This window comes from Bubalus bubalis, chromosome 8, assembly GCF_019923935.1.
Source record: "Bubalus bubalis isolate 160015118507 breed Murrah chromosome 8, NDDB_SH_1, whole genome shotgun sequence".
NCBI classification, from domain to species: Eukaryota; Metazoa; Chordata; class Mammalia; order Artiodactyla; family Bovidae; genus Bubalus; species Bubalus bubalis.
In genome coordinates, this window is record NC_059164.1 from 95,689,753 (window position 1) to 95,708,370 (window position 18,618).

Below are 18,618 nucleotides of genomic sequence, written 5' to 3' on the forward strand. Positions count from 1 at the left end.
CATCATGATAACAAGTTATCTTTCTAATAGGCAACTAATGCCACTAATTTGAGCTGCTTTCCCAAGAGAGGAACACTAAGCCCACTCCAGGCTGTAACCAATGGCGAGCCATAGCAATGCACCCCTCCTAGGAATTGCTGAGCATGGCAGGCAAAGAGCAGCTCCAAGTCAGGAACCCCAGGAATCAAACCCCTGACCTTCTCCTCATTAGCTCAGCTGCTGAGAGTCCCAGGTTCCTCCCTCTGGGTAAGCAGAGAGGGCCATGAGACCATGACCAGAGATTCAGGCTGGCCAAGCAAGAGAAACACGGATGAAACTCCACTAGTCCAGTTCTGCAGGTAACCTCCACGATGGGTTCGGTGCAGAAGCCAAAGCTGGACCCCTGGGAAAGACCAAAGAAGGCCTTGGAATGGCACCAAGCAAAACCCACATATGCGTCCCTTTCCTTGGGTACCTTAAGCTTCAGAGGTCCCCAGCGGCTGCCTGTCGAGGACCAAGAGCCACCTCCCCGTCCCCAGACCATCAATTCCACGTCCCCACTGCTCTCCCTGTCTACTGCAGACAACCTGAGCCGCCACCGGAACTGTGATTGGAGCGGGGCACACCACAATGATTAAGTTTGCGTGTTTTCTGGCCGGCGCTGGGAAGCAGTGGCCCTGCTCGCCAGGCTGAATTACGGGGGAGGTCATTCCCTTGTTAGGAGGAATAAATTTTATTAGCCCCAGTCTCGTTGCCATGCATCTTCCCCCTCTTCGCTCCTCGGGCCCGAGTGTGGGTCTGGATAATGTTGCCGGCACGCAGAATAAATCAGCCGAACAAATCCCATTATATTTTGGAACACTGACAGAGACACAGTAATGACACCGAGACTGGGAAAAGATGCAGGCTTTCTTCTCCCCCCGCTGATGCCGTTTCGTATATGCGGAAGGCATGCGGGGCCCAATTCACTAGGAAAAATAAAAAAAAATATGTAAATTGAGGGACTGAATGGAGAACTCCGTGAGTTGTCTTTTTTCCTTCTTTCCACTAACTTTGTAAATGAGGTGACGCCAGCGCCGTGTGCCAACGTGGAGCCATTCCCTTCTGCCTTACAAAAACCAGAGGAGCACAGGAAGGTGACCGCAGGGAGGATCTAACTGGAAACGTCTCCTCTCCTTCAAAGGCCTTGACTTTGTATTCATATCATGTGCTGGATGGCAGGGAAGGCGGGTGGGCATGCTCAAGGCCTGGGATTCCGAACATAACATCTGGGTCAGGCACAGCCCAAATTTCTCAAAAGCAGACATCGGTGGAGAAAAAAAAAAAAACATTAAGTATGAAAGCACAGCAATATTATGAAATCCCTTTCTGTCTCCTCAGGTGGTTACTGTAACCCAAGGAGACTGTACGGATGATGCCATGAGCTATTTCAGTGTTCTACAAATATAAGGTGTTCTGTGTCTATCATCACTTATGAATGTCTCTGTATTTCTCTTTCCCTAGGAGTCTCGGCACACTTTATTAAAGGGATATGGTTTTATCGCCTCCTTCTAAAAGATGAAATGTATGATTCAAAGCAAAAGGGAAACCGCTCACCAGCTCAGTGACCTCTCAAGAGATGGACCTGGCTGAGACTCAAAGACCCAAGCTCGCAGGCCAACATCCTGGCCAAGACGCCACCCTGAGAGGATGATAGGAGTTGAAGGAAAGGAAGACCTGGATGGATAAGTCGGGCTGGTCTGTGTGCTGACGGAATGAGAGGCTCGGCTGCTGATTTGGGCTGGGCCATTGCACACCGTCTAGGGGTGTGTGTGCACAAGTGTGTGTGTACACGGGTGTAGGTACATAGCTCTACTTGCGGTGTGAGCTGCTGTGTGTGGTGTGGGGGTGTGGGGGAGGATCCATCACAGAAACAGGGAGCCTCAGGGATATCTTGCGCAGAGTATGAGTGTAAGTGAGAAAGTGAAGGACAACAGAGAGAGCAACAGAGGTAAAAGACAGGGGACAGGCAGTGTGAGTCGGACATCCAGGCAGAGAGGATGTGTGTGCACGTGTGGATGTGCACCAGGGTGCACGCCTCTGTGCAGGGCTTCATGAAGTCAGGGTCAGGATCTCAGTGTGAAGACATGGCAAGGCTGCCCCATGCCCTAATTCCCCTCTGGGCAAACCCCGCCCTGTGGCCATGCCAGCTGTCTGTGTTAACATCTGCAGGCCTGATTCCTGGATCTCATCACCCTCCCTGCTGGCCCGATGGGCTCCAGAGTGGTTCCTAGGAAGTCACACCCAGCCTAGGAGGCCAGCTTCAAGCCCCTTCCTCTCACCAGGTCCAGCTCATCACCTACAGCTTGGCCACCATCAGGGACCCAAAGCCCTGCATACTCTTGGCCGGGATGTAACGTTTATTGCAAATGCTTTCTCCCAAAGAGAAAGAGGTAGGTGTCCTTTTCACCTGAATACCTGAGACAGAAGCCTTCTCGTGGGGAGGGGGAAGAAGCTTGAATCTATAATGACTGGAGTTGTGACGCGGCAGGCCCCCAGTGCTAAACCAGAAGGGGTCATGGGGCTGTGAGGGGTGAGGGCTTGCACCGAAGTGCAAGGAGATTTGTGATGTGTGCTGTCAGGGGGATTTGAGTGTGGCATATAGGCTGGGTCCCAGTATGTGTGTGTGTGTGTGTGTGTGCGTGCGTGTGTGTGTGTGAGTGAGTCTTGAATGTATTAGAGCTGAGGAAGGAGGGATGGGGGGCACGCAGGAGCAGGAGATTATGGTCTAAGAGAGGACTTTAGCTGAGCAGAAAGAGAAAGCCTTGCCTTGCGCCATAAACAACAGGATACGCCCATCTAGTCAGAGCCGCACTTCCTGCCGACAGGAAAAGAAAACAGCCCGAGCAGATGGGCACAATCCAGCCCCCGGAGCCTGGGGTGGCTGCCTGGCCGTTCCGGATACGGACTCTGGTGGAGTGTCAGGATCCCAGGCGCCAGACCTCACTGAGTGACCATCCAGGCTGGGCAGGGAGGCCAGCCCGTGTCCAGGGAGTGACCCTGTCCCCTCCCAGGGCTGCCGTGCGAGAGCAGTGGTGAGTCAGAGTGATGGCACACACCAGCGGGTTCTCCTCCACTGCCGATGTGAAGCGAAGCTTGGGGTTAAAAATGAAAAGCTCAGTCCGAGTGCCTCTGTGAGTCTGAGAGGGACTGGCAAGTCAACCCAAAGTTGAGAAGATGCCTGGTCTGGCAATGGCTCTCAATCAGGGGCTCCAGGAAACGTGAGGGATTTCCTGGTTCTGCAGTGACTGCAGAGTCCCGTGGGCACGTAGGACTACAGTCCAGCAACGCAAGTGCCCAGCACCACCAATCATCCCCCTGCCCCAGGTCCCACTACGGCCCTATCGAGAAACACCAGTGGGAAGAGCCACAGGCTGAGAATTAGGATGTATAGAAGGTTCAGCTCCACCAATTACATGACCTTCAGTGAAGTCCTTGACTTTTCCGATCCTCCATTTCCTCAACTAGATGGGACGTCTGCCTTCCCTATTATCCTACAGAACTGCTGGGAGAAGAAAAGGAGGTGATGAAGCCCTTTAAATGTTGTCAGGCCCCACAAGGACTCCAGTAGGATTGCCAGGCGGATCAGAGGCCAACACACTCTACTTGGAGGCTAGACAGGGGCAAAGCGGGAATTCTGGTCACAGTTTCTGCCCCATGGACCAATGTCTTCTATTGGACGGTCACTCTAAGTTCAAGCCTTGGAGGCGGAGATTAAGCAGCTGAGTTCTGGTGGCTTAGATAGTAAAGAATCTGCCTGCTATGCAGGAGACCCAAGTTCAGTCCCTGGGTTCAGAAGATCCCCTGGAGGAGGGCATGGCAACCCACTCCAATATTCTTGCCTGTAGAATTCCATGGACAGAGGAGCCTGGCGGGCTATAGTCCAGGGGGTCACAAAGAGTTGGAGACTGATGTTTTTTGCCCCAGCCAGCCTTCTCAGCATTAAAACTGATGCTGCCTAACTCCTACACCCACTTCTCAACTGGTTCCAAACTTAGGGAAGACTTAAGTGGCATGAGTGATGGTCACTCCCAGGGCCACAGCCCTTGTTCCCATCACAGAGGCTATAATGACCTGCTTGGAGGCATCTCCCTTCTGGACTCCTAGGCTCCTAGAGACTGATGTCATTTCATGATTCTTGGCATCAGCCAGGAGAGAGTACATTGCCAAGGGCCTAATAAAAATTTCATCCATTCAATAACTCATTTGTAGGCAGAAGGGCTAGTGTTCTGTAGGTGACCCTGGAAGGCTGAAGAAAGGGTGAGGAAGTGTAGATAGCCATTCCTGGGGAGCAGTAGGATGCCTGGATTCTCTACCCACGAAGAACACAAGGTCTTGGAGTCCAACAGCACACTTTCTAGCCTGGTGGCCTTACTCCAGGTCAGGATTCTTGGGGCTCCCAGAAAGCAACTGAGAGCTGTTACCTTGGCCTGCTCAGGTCATGGGATATGACAAGAGCCTTGGGCTATGAGCTCCTCACCTCAACTGCAGACAGAAGAAGGTGTGGGGAGACCAGGCAGTAGCCCTTAAAGGGACCAAAGATAGAGACCATCTCAGTACTAAGTAACAGAAACACAGAAATTACACTGCCATCTTTAACCCTCACCCCAGATGCTCACCAGCAAAGGGCATTAGGCTGGTCTACAGTCTCCCAAATCCTAAGACACACTAGGAGGAGGCCTGGTTGATCCCTCTAGGACCCATCCTCTGCCGAGGCCCTCCTGAGGTCCTTAGAGCAATTTTCAGATACCAGCCCATTTGTTCTTGGATACCTCTTTCCATCCAGGCTGGGGAAAAAAAAACCAGGACCCAAGAAGGAATGGGCCAGAAGGCAAAGGCAGAAGTTTCTTCTCCCCTCCCCAACCCTGCCCTCCCCAAGCACCAGCAAATGCCCGGGCTGCTTCCCCAGCCTCTACACCTGATGCCCATTCTGGGATTTGCAATTGCAACATGCACTGACACTCACTGGGACACAATCCCATGAGGAAGCCACTTCTTGCCGACTGGCCCTTATCCATGATGGGAGCTCAACCAGACTTCCCTGGTTCTCCAAGAGTAAAGACAACAGGTTGCTCCCTACAGGTCAAGACTCCAGGTTCCCAGCCCAAAGTCTGTCCTCTCACCTGGTCACCAGGCTATGGGCCACACATGGCTCCACTGATGCCCCACACATGCAGGCCCTCAGACCTCATCTTCCCTGAGTACAGCTGAATACAGCAGGGACCTGGTGAGGAGGTGGGGCCTCAGGTTCATACTGCTTCCTGCTCTGAGTCCTGGAGGCATGAGTTCAGGGGAAGAAATGTGAATCCCAGGAAATGGAAGAGACCAGAAAAGCCTGAAGAACGCCATGGGACAAGTATTCTAGCTCAAGGAATTAGGACAAGAGTGCATTAAAAATGAGTCACTGGGCAAAAGGGATGGACTTCCAGTTATAAAATAAATTAGTCCTGGAATGTAATGTAGAGCATGGTGATACAGTTCATGATACTGTATGGGCTTCCCAGGTGGTGCTAATGGTAAAGAACCTGCCTGCCAATTCAGGAGACAAAAGAGATATGGGTTCAATCCCTGGGTTGGGAAGATCCCCTGGAGGAGGGAATGGCAATCTACTCCAGTATTCTTGCTATGGACAGAGGAGCCTGGTGGGCTACAGTCCATGGGGTTGCAAAGAGTCAGACACGACTGAAGCAACTTAGCATGGACACACTGTGTTGTATATTTGAGAGTTGCTAAGGGAGTACAAACTGTGGAAAATTCTTCAAGAAATGGGAATACCAGACCACCTGACCTGCCTCCTGAGAAATCTGTATGCAGGTCAAGAAGGAACAGTTAGAACTAGACATGGAACAACAGACTTGTTCCAAATCAGGAAAAGAGTACATCTACATTGTATATTGTCACCTTGCTTATTTAACTTATATGCACAGTACATCATGAAAAATGCTGGGCTGGAGGAAGCACAAGCTGGAATCAAGATTCCCGGGAGAAATAGCAATAACCTCAGATACCCAGATGACACCACCCTTATGCCAGAAAGCGAAGAAGAACTAAAGAACATCTTGACGAAAGTGGAAGAGGAGAGAGAAAAAGTTGGCTTAAAACTCAACATTCAGAAAACTAAGATCATGGCATCTGGTCCCATCACTTCATGGCAAATAGATCAGGAAACAGTGGAAACAGTGAGAGACTATTTTGGGGGGGCTCCAAAATCACTGCAGATGGTGACTGCAGCCATGAAATTAAAAGACAGTTGCTCTTGGAAGAAAAGTTATGACCAACCTAGACAGCTTATTAAAAAGTAGAGACATTACTTTGCCAACGAAGATCCGTCTAATCAAAGCTATGGTTTTTCCAGTAGTCATGTATGGATATGAGAGTTGGACTATAAAGAAAGCTAAGTGCTGAAGAATTGATGCTTTTGAACTGTGGTATTGGAGAACTCTTGAGAGTCCCTTGGACTAGATCCAACCAGTCAATACTAAAGGAAATCAATCCTGAATATTCATTGGAAGGACTGGCTGAAGCTGAAACTCCAATACTTTGGCCACCTGATGCAAAGAACTCACTCATTGGAAAAGACGTTGATGCTGAGAAAAATTGAAGGTGGGAGGAGAAGGGGATGACAATAGAGGATGAGATGGTTGGATAGCATCACTGACTCAATGGACATGAGTTTGAGTAAACTCTGGGAGTTGATGATGGACAGGGAGGCCTGGCGTGCTGCAGTCCATGGGGTTGCAAAGAGTCGGACAAGACTGATTGACTGAACTGAACAGAGTAGAGGTTTGTTTTTTAGTATAATTGCTTTACAATGTTGCGTTAGTTTCTGCTGTACTATATGAATCAGCTAAATGTATACATATATCCCCTCCCTCTTGAGCCTCCCTCCCACGCCCCCCATCCCACCCCTCTAGGTCATCGCAGAGCACTGAGCTGAGCTCCCTGTGCTTTGCAGCAGCTTCCGACTAGCTAGCTATTTTACTCATGGTAGTGTATATATGTCAATGCCACAAGAGAATAGACCTTAAAAGTCCTGATCATAAGAAAACATGTAACTACGTATGGTGATGGATTGTTAACTAGACTCTTGCAGTGATCATTTTGCAATATATACAAATATTGAACAATTATGCTCTACATCTGAAACTAATGTCATGTTACATGTCAATTTCATCTCCATTTTAAAATGAACCACTTTGTAAGCTCTTTGAGCTGTAACTATGACAAAACCTACAGGGGACCCCAATCCTACAAAACATAAGTCCTAAAGTCAGCCTCCTGTGCCTTACACATCCCTCCTCCACTTTCCTGCTTGAAACGTCACAGGACAGAGGTCATCTGAGATTGTGTTTCCCTTCTCAGGCCTCAAGGGAATCCCAGACTCCAGGCAAAACAAAACAAAACAAAACAAAATTCTAGAATTCATCCCATCCCCATCCCTCATTGCCTCAGGGTAAGAAGGCATAAGGGAAAGGAATGCAATGGCCTTGAGAATTAAGAGTGGGGGGGTGTGGGGTGTGGGAGGCTGGGTTTGCTAACAGTGTCCCTGAGAGGGCTCCTCAATGGGAATGCTCAGGAGCCTGGCCTGGCTGAGGCGGGTGAAACCTGTGTGGTCTGGGCTGAGGCCAAAAGAAGCGTAGCCTAGCCCCAGAGCAAGGTAACTCGAGCATCGGCTGAATCAAAAGAAACTGATACTGTGCATTAAAAGCCAGTGTGGTCTTTTAGACTGGCTGGGGAGACAGCCCCAGCCCTGTGTGGAGTTTCTGGCCTCCTCCTTTCTGCTCTCAACCCTGAACTTGCCTCGAACTTGAAAAGGCTAATTAAAGCCCAAAGAAAAATCAAAAGCTTGTTATCTGGCTCCATTAGTCCCAGTACTGGCATTAGCCTGTCTTGCAAAGCTGCCTTTCCTCTGTTCTCTCCAAGGCCGCCAGGCGGATGTTAGGACCTACAGCTCTGCAGACTCCCCATGATGAACTCTGCTTTTTGTGCTGTGGCAGGGAGCAAAGGCAAGACAAATGCTTGCCTGTGGGCAGTCAGGCTGATCCCTGCCGCTGATTTTACTCCCAAAAGCATTGCCCCAAAAGACAGGCTAGGAGCAAGTTTTCTGCAGCAAAAATAGCCAACCCCTCTAATCTCAAAAGAACTAGTTGTTAAGTAAGCACACAGCATAAACTTATTATTTTCTAACACAAGGAGCATGTGTGTGAGCTCATGGGGGTATTTCTTGTGTACATGCATATGCATGTGTATAGAGGTATGTGTGGGCATGTGTGAAAGTGTGGTGGTGAGAGGCAAGAGTTTTCTCGTCAAATGAAGTCTCTGCCATGCACACACAAAGTATGTGACTTAGGGCAACTCACTCAAGTTGTCGGGCCTCAGAACAAATATACAGATTGGGAGATCTCTGAGCACCTTCCCATGGAAACACTCTTGGGGCATTTCCCCCAGGGACCTTCATCTGAGTGTGTAATAAGCATACACACAGCACAGCATCTGGCCTGTCATTCATTGTCTTCATGTGGGAGCAGTCCACAGCCCAGGAAGCCCATAAACCCATCTTATGGATTCATGAGTGGATCACCTACTGCCCAAACCAAAGTCTCTAGGGCTCAGCAGATACAAGGGAGTCCCCTCCATTCCCTGGCCTCAAGTCCCCTCAATGTGTTGCTTCCTTCTTTGGCTCATGGTGACTCTTCAATGCCTTTTCAATTCCCTTTGTGACACTAGGGCGTCTCCTGGCTTTTCAGGACCTCCAAGAAGAAATGACATCTTATAATTTCAGCCTCTGGAAAATGCTCACTAGAAAACAGCCTGAGCCTAAATGCTAGGGCACCAAAGACAAACTTTGGGTGGCAAGTGAGTTCCTTCTTTCTCTTCCTCTCCCCTGCCATCACCCCAAATCCCAGTACCCTGAGGAACGACCTCACCACATGCTGGGGGTGGGGTGCCAGTGCCCTCTGAGGGCTGCTTGGCAAGCAGCCACACTTTATGAACGAAACTTGCACTTCTTAAATCAGTCCAAACACCCTCTCCTAATGTGGGATTCCATCAAAGTTTGACGAGGAGTCAAGAACTACATCCACACACATGCATGCTTCTACCTGATGAGTGAACTGACTTTTCTTCTCCTACACTAATATTACGGTATAGTTTTCTCAAACAAGGTTCATAATTTTTCAAATGGACAATAAATAGGAAAAAGGGAAAGGAGAGTGACACAGGGCATAGAAGATGCCAATAGCTGAACCTTCCAAGTCACTTGAAGAGTGGTTGAGAAAAAACAACCATGAAGATGAACAGAAGTCAAGCCATAGAAAGGCAGAGGCTTTTCACTTTGGGTCACAAGTGGGTTAGGCTGGGAAAGGCAGGAGTCTGTGTCACCTGTAGCACCTGTGGTTACCCAGCAGCCTGAGGTCGTCTGTCCATCAGGACCCTGGGCAGGCTTCCCAAACCAACCCTTCATTCTCCCCTTCCTCCAGTTTCCTTCAGCCCTTCTGTCACCCAGCACTGCTCTATGGCTGCTTCTGGACATCGTGACATATCTCCTCCATGGAACTGTGCACACAGAAGATGCTTAACAAATGCAGTGTTCTAAGCAAGCTCTATTTTTCAACTATGTTCACTGGACTCTCATCCTATTCCTTCTGATCTTATTTTTCCATTTCCTAAAGACACAAGGGGCTAAAAACATACCTCTTCAGAAGTTCTACATCTACTCCAAATGTGAAATGACTGCCTCCCCTACTCCCAGTAGTGGTTTTACTCTAAGCTCTCCCCCCATCACCCAATGGTTTTATTCTATGGTCAGAAGGGTGACTAACAGGTGTGGTTGGTAAGAAGGTGGGTACACCAGTGCACGAGGTGAGGCATCCAAAGCCCGTGCTCTGGGACAGTCTGGAGGGATATGGTGGGGAGGGAGGCGGAAGGGGGGGTTCAGGATGCGGGTGGGACGCATGTATACCTGTGGCTGATTCATGTTTATGTATGGGAAAAAAATCACAATATTGTAATATAATTATCTTCCAGTTAAAATAAATCAATTAATTAAAAAAAAAAGAAGGTGGGTACACATCTGGCATCACAGCACACACAATGCAGCCTTCAACAATGCCTGGTCCTCGCGGAATGTACAGCATACAATTCCCGCCTATTCTAGCCCCTCCTCTTTCAGCCAATGAGCCAATCAGAACAGAGAAAAGTGCCAATAGGAAATCTACATTCAGCTCCGGCTCTGACTCTCATAAGCTCAGTGCTAGTGGTCACAGCATGCCTGAGCTGCTGATGATCCGAGCCTAAGGAGACCCAGAGGTGGGATATACTTGTCTCATCTACAAAACGGGACGACAGGTGGTTCACACCCTGTGGAGGCCACAGCCTGGGCTTCCTCACTGTGCCCTCCCAGCCCACAGGTCCTCCCTGGACTCACCGCGCTGCTGCAGGGAATGTCCTTCACCTTGAGCCAGGCCAGGTCCAGCGTGCCCTCGCCCCGGTAGCAGGACTGCAGCCGCTCCTTAATGCGGTCGTTGATTTGCTTTAGGATGAAAATGCATAAGGCCGACTCGTCCAGGGATTTCATCTTCCGTTTCTGGCCTTTGGAGAAGACGGTGAAGAGAAGGTCGTCCTCCGAGCGGACCCCAAGGGTCCGGGCGAGCACAGCCCCGGCTTTGGACAGGTAGGCGGCCTGCAGCAGGCGGTACTCCACCCCGCTGCGCTCACAGCCAATGGGCACCTCCACGTAGGAGTTGAAGGCTGTGTCCTCCTTGCAAAGCCTCACAAGCTTGGACGTATAAACCTGCTCCTTTGTGGTAGAGCCCGGGGGAGACACCATCTCAGGCTGGAGCGTCAAAAAATAGACAAAGTTGCCGCTGCTGAAGCCGTAGACATAGTAGATATCAAAGTCGGGGATGACGGTGAAAGTGTCCGAAGGGATCTTGATCATCGAGGCCACAAACTCGTCGTGGAAGACATATGCGAACATGCCGTCTGCCTCCGAGTTCTTGGTCAGTTTCCTGCTAGAGATGGTGGGGAAATACTCCGGCTTCCCATCCACAGCGGTGGCAATGAAGAGCTTGTCGTCCAGGTTGTTGTAGGAGACGATCACCCCAAAGACAGAGCCACTCTCGTTGACTCCTGACAGGTAGTGTTCCTTCTTGTGGAAAGGCTCCCCCAGCTTGAAGAGGTCCTCCAGCCTCAGCAACTTGCAGATGCCCTGGTACAGGCTCCCGCAGGCGATTAGTCTGTTCTCCTTGTAGTCTATCAGCAGCATCTTGTTGACATTGTTGGTGGGGGTCAGGGGTTCGTTGCATGTCTGGACAATGCGGGGCGGGTAGCACTTGGGGTTGTCCTCGTCCGGCCCCGTCTGGTGGGTCACCAGGACCTTCAGGTCACTGGAGAGCTTGTAGATCCGGTTGACGGCCCCCACGTAAATGTGCCCTGTCCTCTCATCCACCACCAGGTGGTTGAAGCTCTCGGCGGGCTCCCCGCGGAAGGTGACGAAAGACCGCTTCTGGGACGGTGGAGGCGACTGCCGGGGGAGCAGAGTGGAGGAGCCCATCCCCACCATCAGGAGATGGGAGAGCAGGCAAGTCCAGTTCCAAGGCATGGCTTTCATTTCAGAGACGCGTCCTCGGGGCACGGGGCACTGGGCACAGCAGTGTCACGTGAGGAGTGCAGGCTCCCTGTGGGGGAAAGGAAAGAGGTGATGCTGATGGCAAAGGCCAGGTCTTAGTTTCACCCCATAGCTTGTCTGGCTGGACCCTCAAAGCATCCTGCACACGCTGAAATAGATCTTCAAGGGGGGAAGCCGGGGCTGGTCCCCAGCATACATGTATGATTCAGCCCAAGCTAGTGGCAGCAGGTGGGCATGTCAGTAGTAGTACTAGTAATAATACTAGCGATGCTAGCAACAGTGATAAGGGTGGTGGTAATGATGATGATAATGTTGATGTTGATGATAGTCGTTGCCCACAGAATGCCTGACTGTGCATCAGTCACTGTCCAGCACCTTCCAGGGACTCTCATTTCATTTGAACAAATTTTTAGTGCTATGTATCTTCCACTTGCCCCTCCCCCCACCACACACACCCCCAGCTCTGCTCTCTTCCCTTCTCTGTGCCCAGGAGCCCTTACATCTGCAGGTTCCTTGCCCTTGGGCCGAGTTAGGTGAAGCCAAGTGAGGATAATCAGCAGAAACCCAGTGGGGTGGGGGGGTGGGGCAGAGAGGCTAGGAAGAGGGGAGGTGGGCTGCGTGTACTCGGCCTTCCCATCCCCAGGGTCTGTGAATTGCCTCCTGTCTGCCTCCATTTGGTCCTAGGGGAGATAACGGGCCTCCGTGTTTTTGCCCCTAAACACCGCCCTGCCTCTGAGGAGGCACCTGGTCAACAGCTCCTCTATTAACCTTTGTGCCAATGACCTGATTTGCATGTAGGATGTTTCCTACTAGGACCCTAACTAGCAGCCTCCTGATGTAAGTACCTCTGACACTCCCACTTTAGAGCGGAGGGCAGATATCCAAGATGCACAGGTAAAAGCAGTAAAGGTCATCTGACATCCCTGGGGATCCTGTGGTTAAGAATCCACCTGCCAACAATGCAAGGGAGATGGGTTTGATCCCCGGTCCAGGAAGATTCCACGTGCCTCAGAGCAACCAAGCCCCTGCGCCACAACTACTGAAGCTCTTGCACCTAGGGCCCATGCTTCTTCAAGAAGGGAAGCCACTTCAATGAGTAGCCCATGCACTGCAACTGGAGAGTAGCCCCTGCTCACCAGCACTAGAGAAAGCCCATGCGCACCAACAAAGACCCAGCATAGCCAAAAATAAATTAATTTTTGAAATGCTATATATGTATAAAACTATACTTGAATAAACTGACTCATTTTTTTAAAAAAAGCAAGAGAGCCCAACTCATACGTCCATGGAAACATCATACATGCAAATCAGGTCACTGGCACAAAGGTTAATTGAGGTCCACGCTCTCGTATTGTCCTGCTAAACCATTTCAGTTTACCCCAGCCGGGCACAGATGGGAATGTCCACCAGTGACGGCTTATACACAACAGATCAGTTCAAACAACCCTTCCTCGGGGGCTGTCCATTACAGCTCCAGCCCCCTGGGTCTGCACCTACTGCAGGGGAAGGTTCTCCTTTGCCCCTCCCCCCCACCCCAATCCCTGCTGGTCGGTGCAAGAGGCCAAATTAACAACCCGAATCCCAGATCCCTTCACTGTGTGTCAGCAATCCAGTCCTCTGGGTCCACTGCCCAGCTCTGAGCCTCGATGTCATTTTAATGAGGCAGATCTTGGCTGCCGCCCATAGTGAGGCCTCCTCTGAGAGGTTTTCATTAAAGGCAGAGAACAAATGCTTTAAGAAATGGTGAAGTAAATAAATAAATAAACAACTCCCTGTGGAACAATATAGTTTTCCATCCTAATGGTCTCATTCATTTCTATTCAAGATGCCTTTTGGCATGCATTTCCAGAAAATGGCTTTTCATATTTCTTCCAGTTCGGGAGAAATCTGGGAAGGAATGGCCTATGTCTTATTCAGGTACATCTCACCTCTGTGGAATTTCTTTCATTCTCCCCCCAGTCCCTGCCCAAATAACTCAGAAACAACCTGATGGGAAGAGGTAGGTGACTGAGCCAAAGACCCATCCCCCATCCCAAGCAACTTGTTAGTTACTGTTAGTCTCTCAGTCATGTCAGACTCTTTGCAACCCCATGGACTATAGCCCAACCAGGCTCCTCTGTGCATGGAATTCTCCAGGAAAGAATGCTGGAGTGGGTAGTCATTCTCTTGTCCAGGGTACCTTCCTGACCCAGGGATCGAACCTAGGTCTCCTGCATTACAGGCAGATTCTTTATCATCTGAGCCACCAAGGAACTCCCAAGCAGAGAGAGTGCAAAGTCCTATATGAAATCAACCCTGAATATTCATTGGAAGGACTGATACTGAAGTTGAAGCTCCAATACCTTGGCCACCTGATGTGAGGAGCCTACTCATTGGAAAAGATCCTGATGCTGGGAAAGATTGAGGGCAGGGGGAGAAAGGGACGACAGAGGATGAGATGGTTGGATGGGATCATTGACTCAATGGGCATGAGTTTGAACAAGCTCTGGGAGATGGTGAAGGACAGGGAAGCCTGGTATGCTGCAGTCCATGGGGTCCAAAAGAGTTGGACACAACTGAGCTAATAAACAAGAGACGAAAGAAGAAAGCTAAACAGAGACTTGACATTGTCAGCAAAGGTCCCAGTGAAAACCACAAATCTTCTCAAAAAAACATCAGAGGAGGGGAACTGGCGTGGAGGGTGTGGAGGATACCACACCCAGAACCAACAGCAGTCCTGTCAGCAGATGACCTTCATCTCTTCCCCCACAAGGCAAACATGCACTCAGGGCACACTCCAAATGAGCAAGATACTGTGGATCCAAGGACAGTCGAGGCTGGACCAGGCCCTGGAAGAACCCTGAGTCAGGGGGGTGGATACCGCCAGAACCCCAGTTACTCAGATGATGGAATGTTAGATGATGGACTTCAAGAGCTCAGATGAGTACAGCTGACCTCTAACCTGGGGCAAGGGGAACAAGGAGAAGGCTGCAGGATGCCTCAGAGAGGCCAGGGCATTTGGGCTGAGCCTTGAACTTTGAGAGGACCTGAAGAGCTGGAGAGGAAGGGCCTCCCTGGAGAGAGGTTCTTGGAGCCACAGTGAGGGCACCCTCAGGGTGCACACCAGGAGGCATCTGTCTAGAAAACACGGTTCGTATGAGTCAGGAGGACATAGGGTGAGAAAGGGAGCCAGGACCTTGTCAAGGTGTCCCTGGGAGGTTGAGACTAAAATGCACGGTGTCGAAGAAAAAACCTGGGAGGAGCTTAGGTCCTGCTTCCAGAAAGGACCTCCATGCTCCTGTCAGTTTAACCTTTGCTGAAAGAACTGAGTTTGGAGCTGAGGCCTGTGAGAGCTCCCTGGGAGCAGGGGGTACCTTGTTCATTGGTGCGTCCACAGCGCCAGACCCACAGCTGACATGGAATGGAGACTCAAGACCTTTTTCTGGCTGGCAGGAAGAGGGTTGGAGGTGAGGAGGAGCATCAGCATCTGTGTATCACTTACAGGACCCCCAGCCCCAGCCAAATGCTAGGACACCCATGACCTCACTCATCAGACACCTGTTGGCTGGGGTCAGAAGTGTTTGATTTGCTTTGCAGGTGAGGAAGCCAGCTCAGCAAGAGCACATGGCTCGTGGCTCATGGCTCATACGCTCGCAGAGCTGAGGCTGAAACCCAGCATTGGTGGTGGTGGTGGTCTAGTCACTAAGTCGTGTCTGACTCTTGAGACCCACCAGACTCCTCTGTCCATAGGATTTTCTAAGCAAGAATACTGGAATGGAGTGCCATTTCCTTTTCCAGGGGATCTTTCCAAACCAGGGATCGAACCTGGGTTTCCTGCACTACAGGCAGATTCTTTACTGACTGGGATACCAGGAAAGCTCAGGTGAAGCCCAGCATTGGGGTACTACAAAAGCTGTCCTCTTTCTAGTAAAGCACAATTCCAGAGCCCCCAGAAGTCAATTTTATTTTATTTACTTATTTATTTTTAAATTTTGATTCTTTCCAGTGAAAGCTCTTATCAAATTTGTTACACTGCTTCAGTTTTATGCTTTGTTTTTTTGGCCATGTGGCATGTGAGATCTTAGCCCCCCAAATAGGGATTGAACTCACACCTCCTGCATTGGAAGGTGAAGTCTTAACCGCTAGACCACTAGAGAAGTCCTGGAAGTCCATTTTAATCCACGTTAAGTTCCCACACACAGAAATCCAAATACATCACCCAGCAATACCTCTCCTAGCTCTGTAGGGGGAAAGCAAAGCCCCTGGAACCCCCAGGGCATAACCTCACAGGTAACGCCCATCAGGCAGGCACAGGTATTTATTTCTAAAAGCAATAATGACTGGAAAGTGCCTGGCACACAGTCTCTCCCGGCCCCAAGTAAGTGTTTCTTATGTGTGAGTTGTGGATGTTGTTGTGTTGTTGTTGTTGTTGACAAGACTTTAACAAGATTAGAAGGACTAGGATCAAAAAATACCCAAAGGTACCATCTCTGTAAGTGATGAGGGGTCAGGATGGTTCATTGTGAATTGCCTGTGCACATCTAAGTATCAGAATCTAGAAGTTTATCTGAAAGAGATGATCCATTTTGGACAATTCCAACCGCTGATTTTAGAGACAAGAAAGCTGTAACCCACAGATGTTAAATGACTTGCAGGAGGTCACGCAGTGAGCTGACAGTGGGGATGGGGTCAAGCTCAAGTCCCTGGACTCCCAATCTAGGGCTCTTCTCACCACCCTTGGCCTATCTCCCGACTTTACCTGAACCCCTTCAGCCTTTGTCTGGAGGAGCCTGCTTTATGGGTGCCATGTGCTCTGCTGGCTACTGCAGCTCTTAGAACACCGCTGCCAACAGCCAAATTCCAGCAGGGTTGGTAATCCTCATTCCAGACAGGCAGGTGAGGGTCAGGCCTCAGCCACCAGCCTTCTGGAGGGAACTGTCAACAGTCCCTGTATTGGAACCTGCCGAGCACCAGGAAAGCGTGCCTGCCACAGCCCTGCCTTACTGTACCCACTCACAGGCCCACAAGCCAATCAACAGCTCTCTGGTTTGCAAGAGGCGAGACGAGGAAGCCTGTAATTATAAATTTACTGAGCAGAAAGGTGCCAGGCCTCATTCCCCATCTTCTATTAGGCACTGAAATGAGACACAGTTATGCATCTCAAACACTCGTCACCCTCATCTGGGGACGGCGAAATTACTGTGCCTGGAGAGGGGGGAACCCACAGAAAACAATAACGTGTGATAGGAATAACCAGCCTCTCATTTCACACACCACGAAAGAGACTGATTAGAAAACAAATAAGAGAAATGGAAGAGAATGGGGGAGGTAGGGATGTGAGCTCCAGGGATGTGGAGGGCCCCAGCTTGCCTCATCAGAGACCCCACCCGGTGCCACCCAGGGGTGAACCAACTGCAGCCCTCCCAGCCCAGTGCCAGACCCAAAGGTGGGTAGAGTTGCCCACCTGCCCCCGCCCAAGGCTGCCTGAGGCCGTCCATCCTGGCAAAGCTGGATTTAATCCTAGTAAGTGAGGATGTGACCTAGGAAACTCCCATTGAGATTCCAGGTCCCATCTGCCATTTCTCTCTTGGGTCATCACTCAGTTGATTTGAAAAACCAAGTATTGGAGGTGGCATTCAGCCCAGTTCAGATGCTTCAAGGCAAATAATGAAGCCGAGTCACCCCCAAATGGCCCTGAAGGACTCAGGAACTAGGAAGAATGAGAAAGGCTCAGGAAGGTGGGACTGAAAGACTCTGAATCAAACCCAAACACGCTGCTGTTTTCCCCCTCTTTGAAATCAAATTTTAATTCTAAATCATCTCAGGAGAGGTGGGACTCATTTTTAGAAGCTGATCATCATTTTGATTAAAGAAATTGGGGCTTTGTTTTATGTGGCACGTGGTGAAGAGCTCAAACTAATTTTCATGAAATAGCATCATCTTCTCAGATTCTTGAGTGGCAGAGAAGAAAGTTATTATAGAGTAGTTTAAAAATAGCAATTACTGCACCAAATTACTTCTGAGTTTACAAAGTGTTTTCATATATATTACCTTGTTCTGACTGTACTGTGCATGCCAACCCTGTTAGGCAGAAGAAGTATTTGTAAGTAGGCAGCCTTTACAGATAAGGAAACAGATGCATGAGTAGTTATAGGTCCTGGCTGGGGTCACAGCCAGTCATACTGGGACTTGGAAATCTCTTCAGGTCTTCCTCGGTGGCACATAGTACCTTCCCTGACCCTCTGAACAGAATCCTCTTGTCCTCAGGACCTTTGCTATGGAATAATAGAACATCCAGAAAATGTCTTCTGGGATGGCGTTTCAAAAGACAAATCACAATCCATTTTGAGTCTAGAAATCAACCGAGCAGGCCACATGTGCTCTTTTTAATGAAATAAAATCGAGGAGAAAAATAAAAGCATGTCACATTTAGGAAGGATAAAACTTTTGTGAGACTGATGTTTCAGCCACGTAAGTGCATGCATGAGTGTGAAGTAAGTCTACTTCCTACAGTCGGTCACTGTCAGGGTAACTATGATGTGTCCACTTGACTGGGCCATGGTGCCCAGATATGTGGGCAAATGTTATCCTGGATGTTTCTGAGAGGGTGTTTTTGGATGCGATTACCATTTGAATCAGTGGACTTTGAGTGAGGCAGACTCCCCCCTATAATATGGGTGTGCAGCCACCCAATCAGTTGAAGACTGACTCAAACAAAAGCGTGACCTCCCCAAGGGAGAGGGAATTCTGCAGCCAATGCCTTTGGACTTGAACTACAACATGGGCTTTCCTCTGAGTCTCAAGTCTGCAGTCTTACTCTGCTGATTTTGGACTTGGAGCCTCTATAATTGCATGACCTAATTCCTTAAAATAAACCCCCCCCTCTCTCTCTCTACACACACACACACACACACACACACACACACACACACACACAGCTTCTGCTTCTCTGGAAAACCCTGACTAATACAGTCATGATCAAAAAACAAAAA

The 18,618-nt window shown here is 49.7% G+C and overlaps 1 protein-coding gene across 3 annotated transcripts in view; it reads right to left on the bottom strand.

Moving 5' to 3' along the window:
- Positions 1-18,618, bottom strand: part of PLXNA4 (plexin A4) — a 481,037-nt gene that overhangs the window by 396,303 nt on the left and 66,116 nt on the right. For 2 of the 3 annotated variants that reach the window (XM_006047726.4, XM_025291544.3), the window contains exon 2: positions 10,445-11,696. In XM_006047726.4, the coding sequence (XP_006047788.2) occupies positions 10,445-11,629 (1,185 nt within the window). In that variant the 5' untranslated portion in view covers positions 11,630-11,696. Of the gene's footprint in view, positions 1-10,444; positions 11,697-12,492; positions 12,598-18,618 lie in introns of all 3 variants that reach the window. The other variant, XM_025291543.3, reaches the window with a different exon arrangement.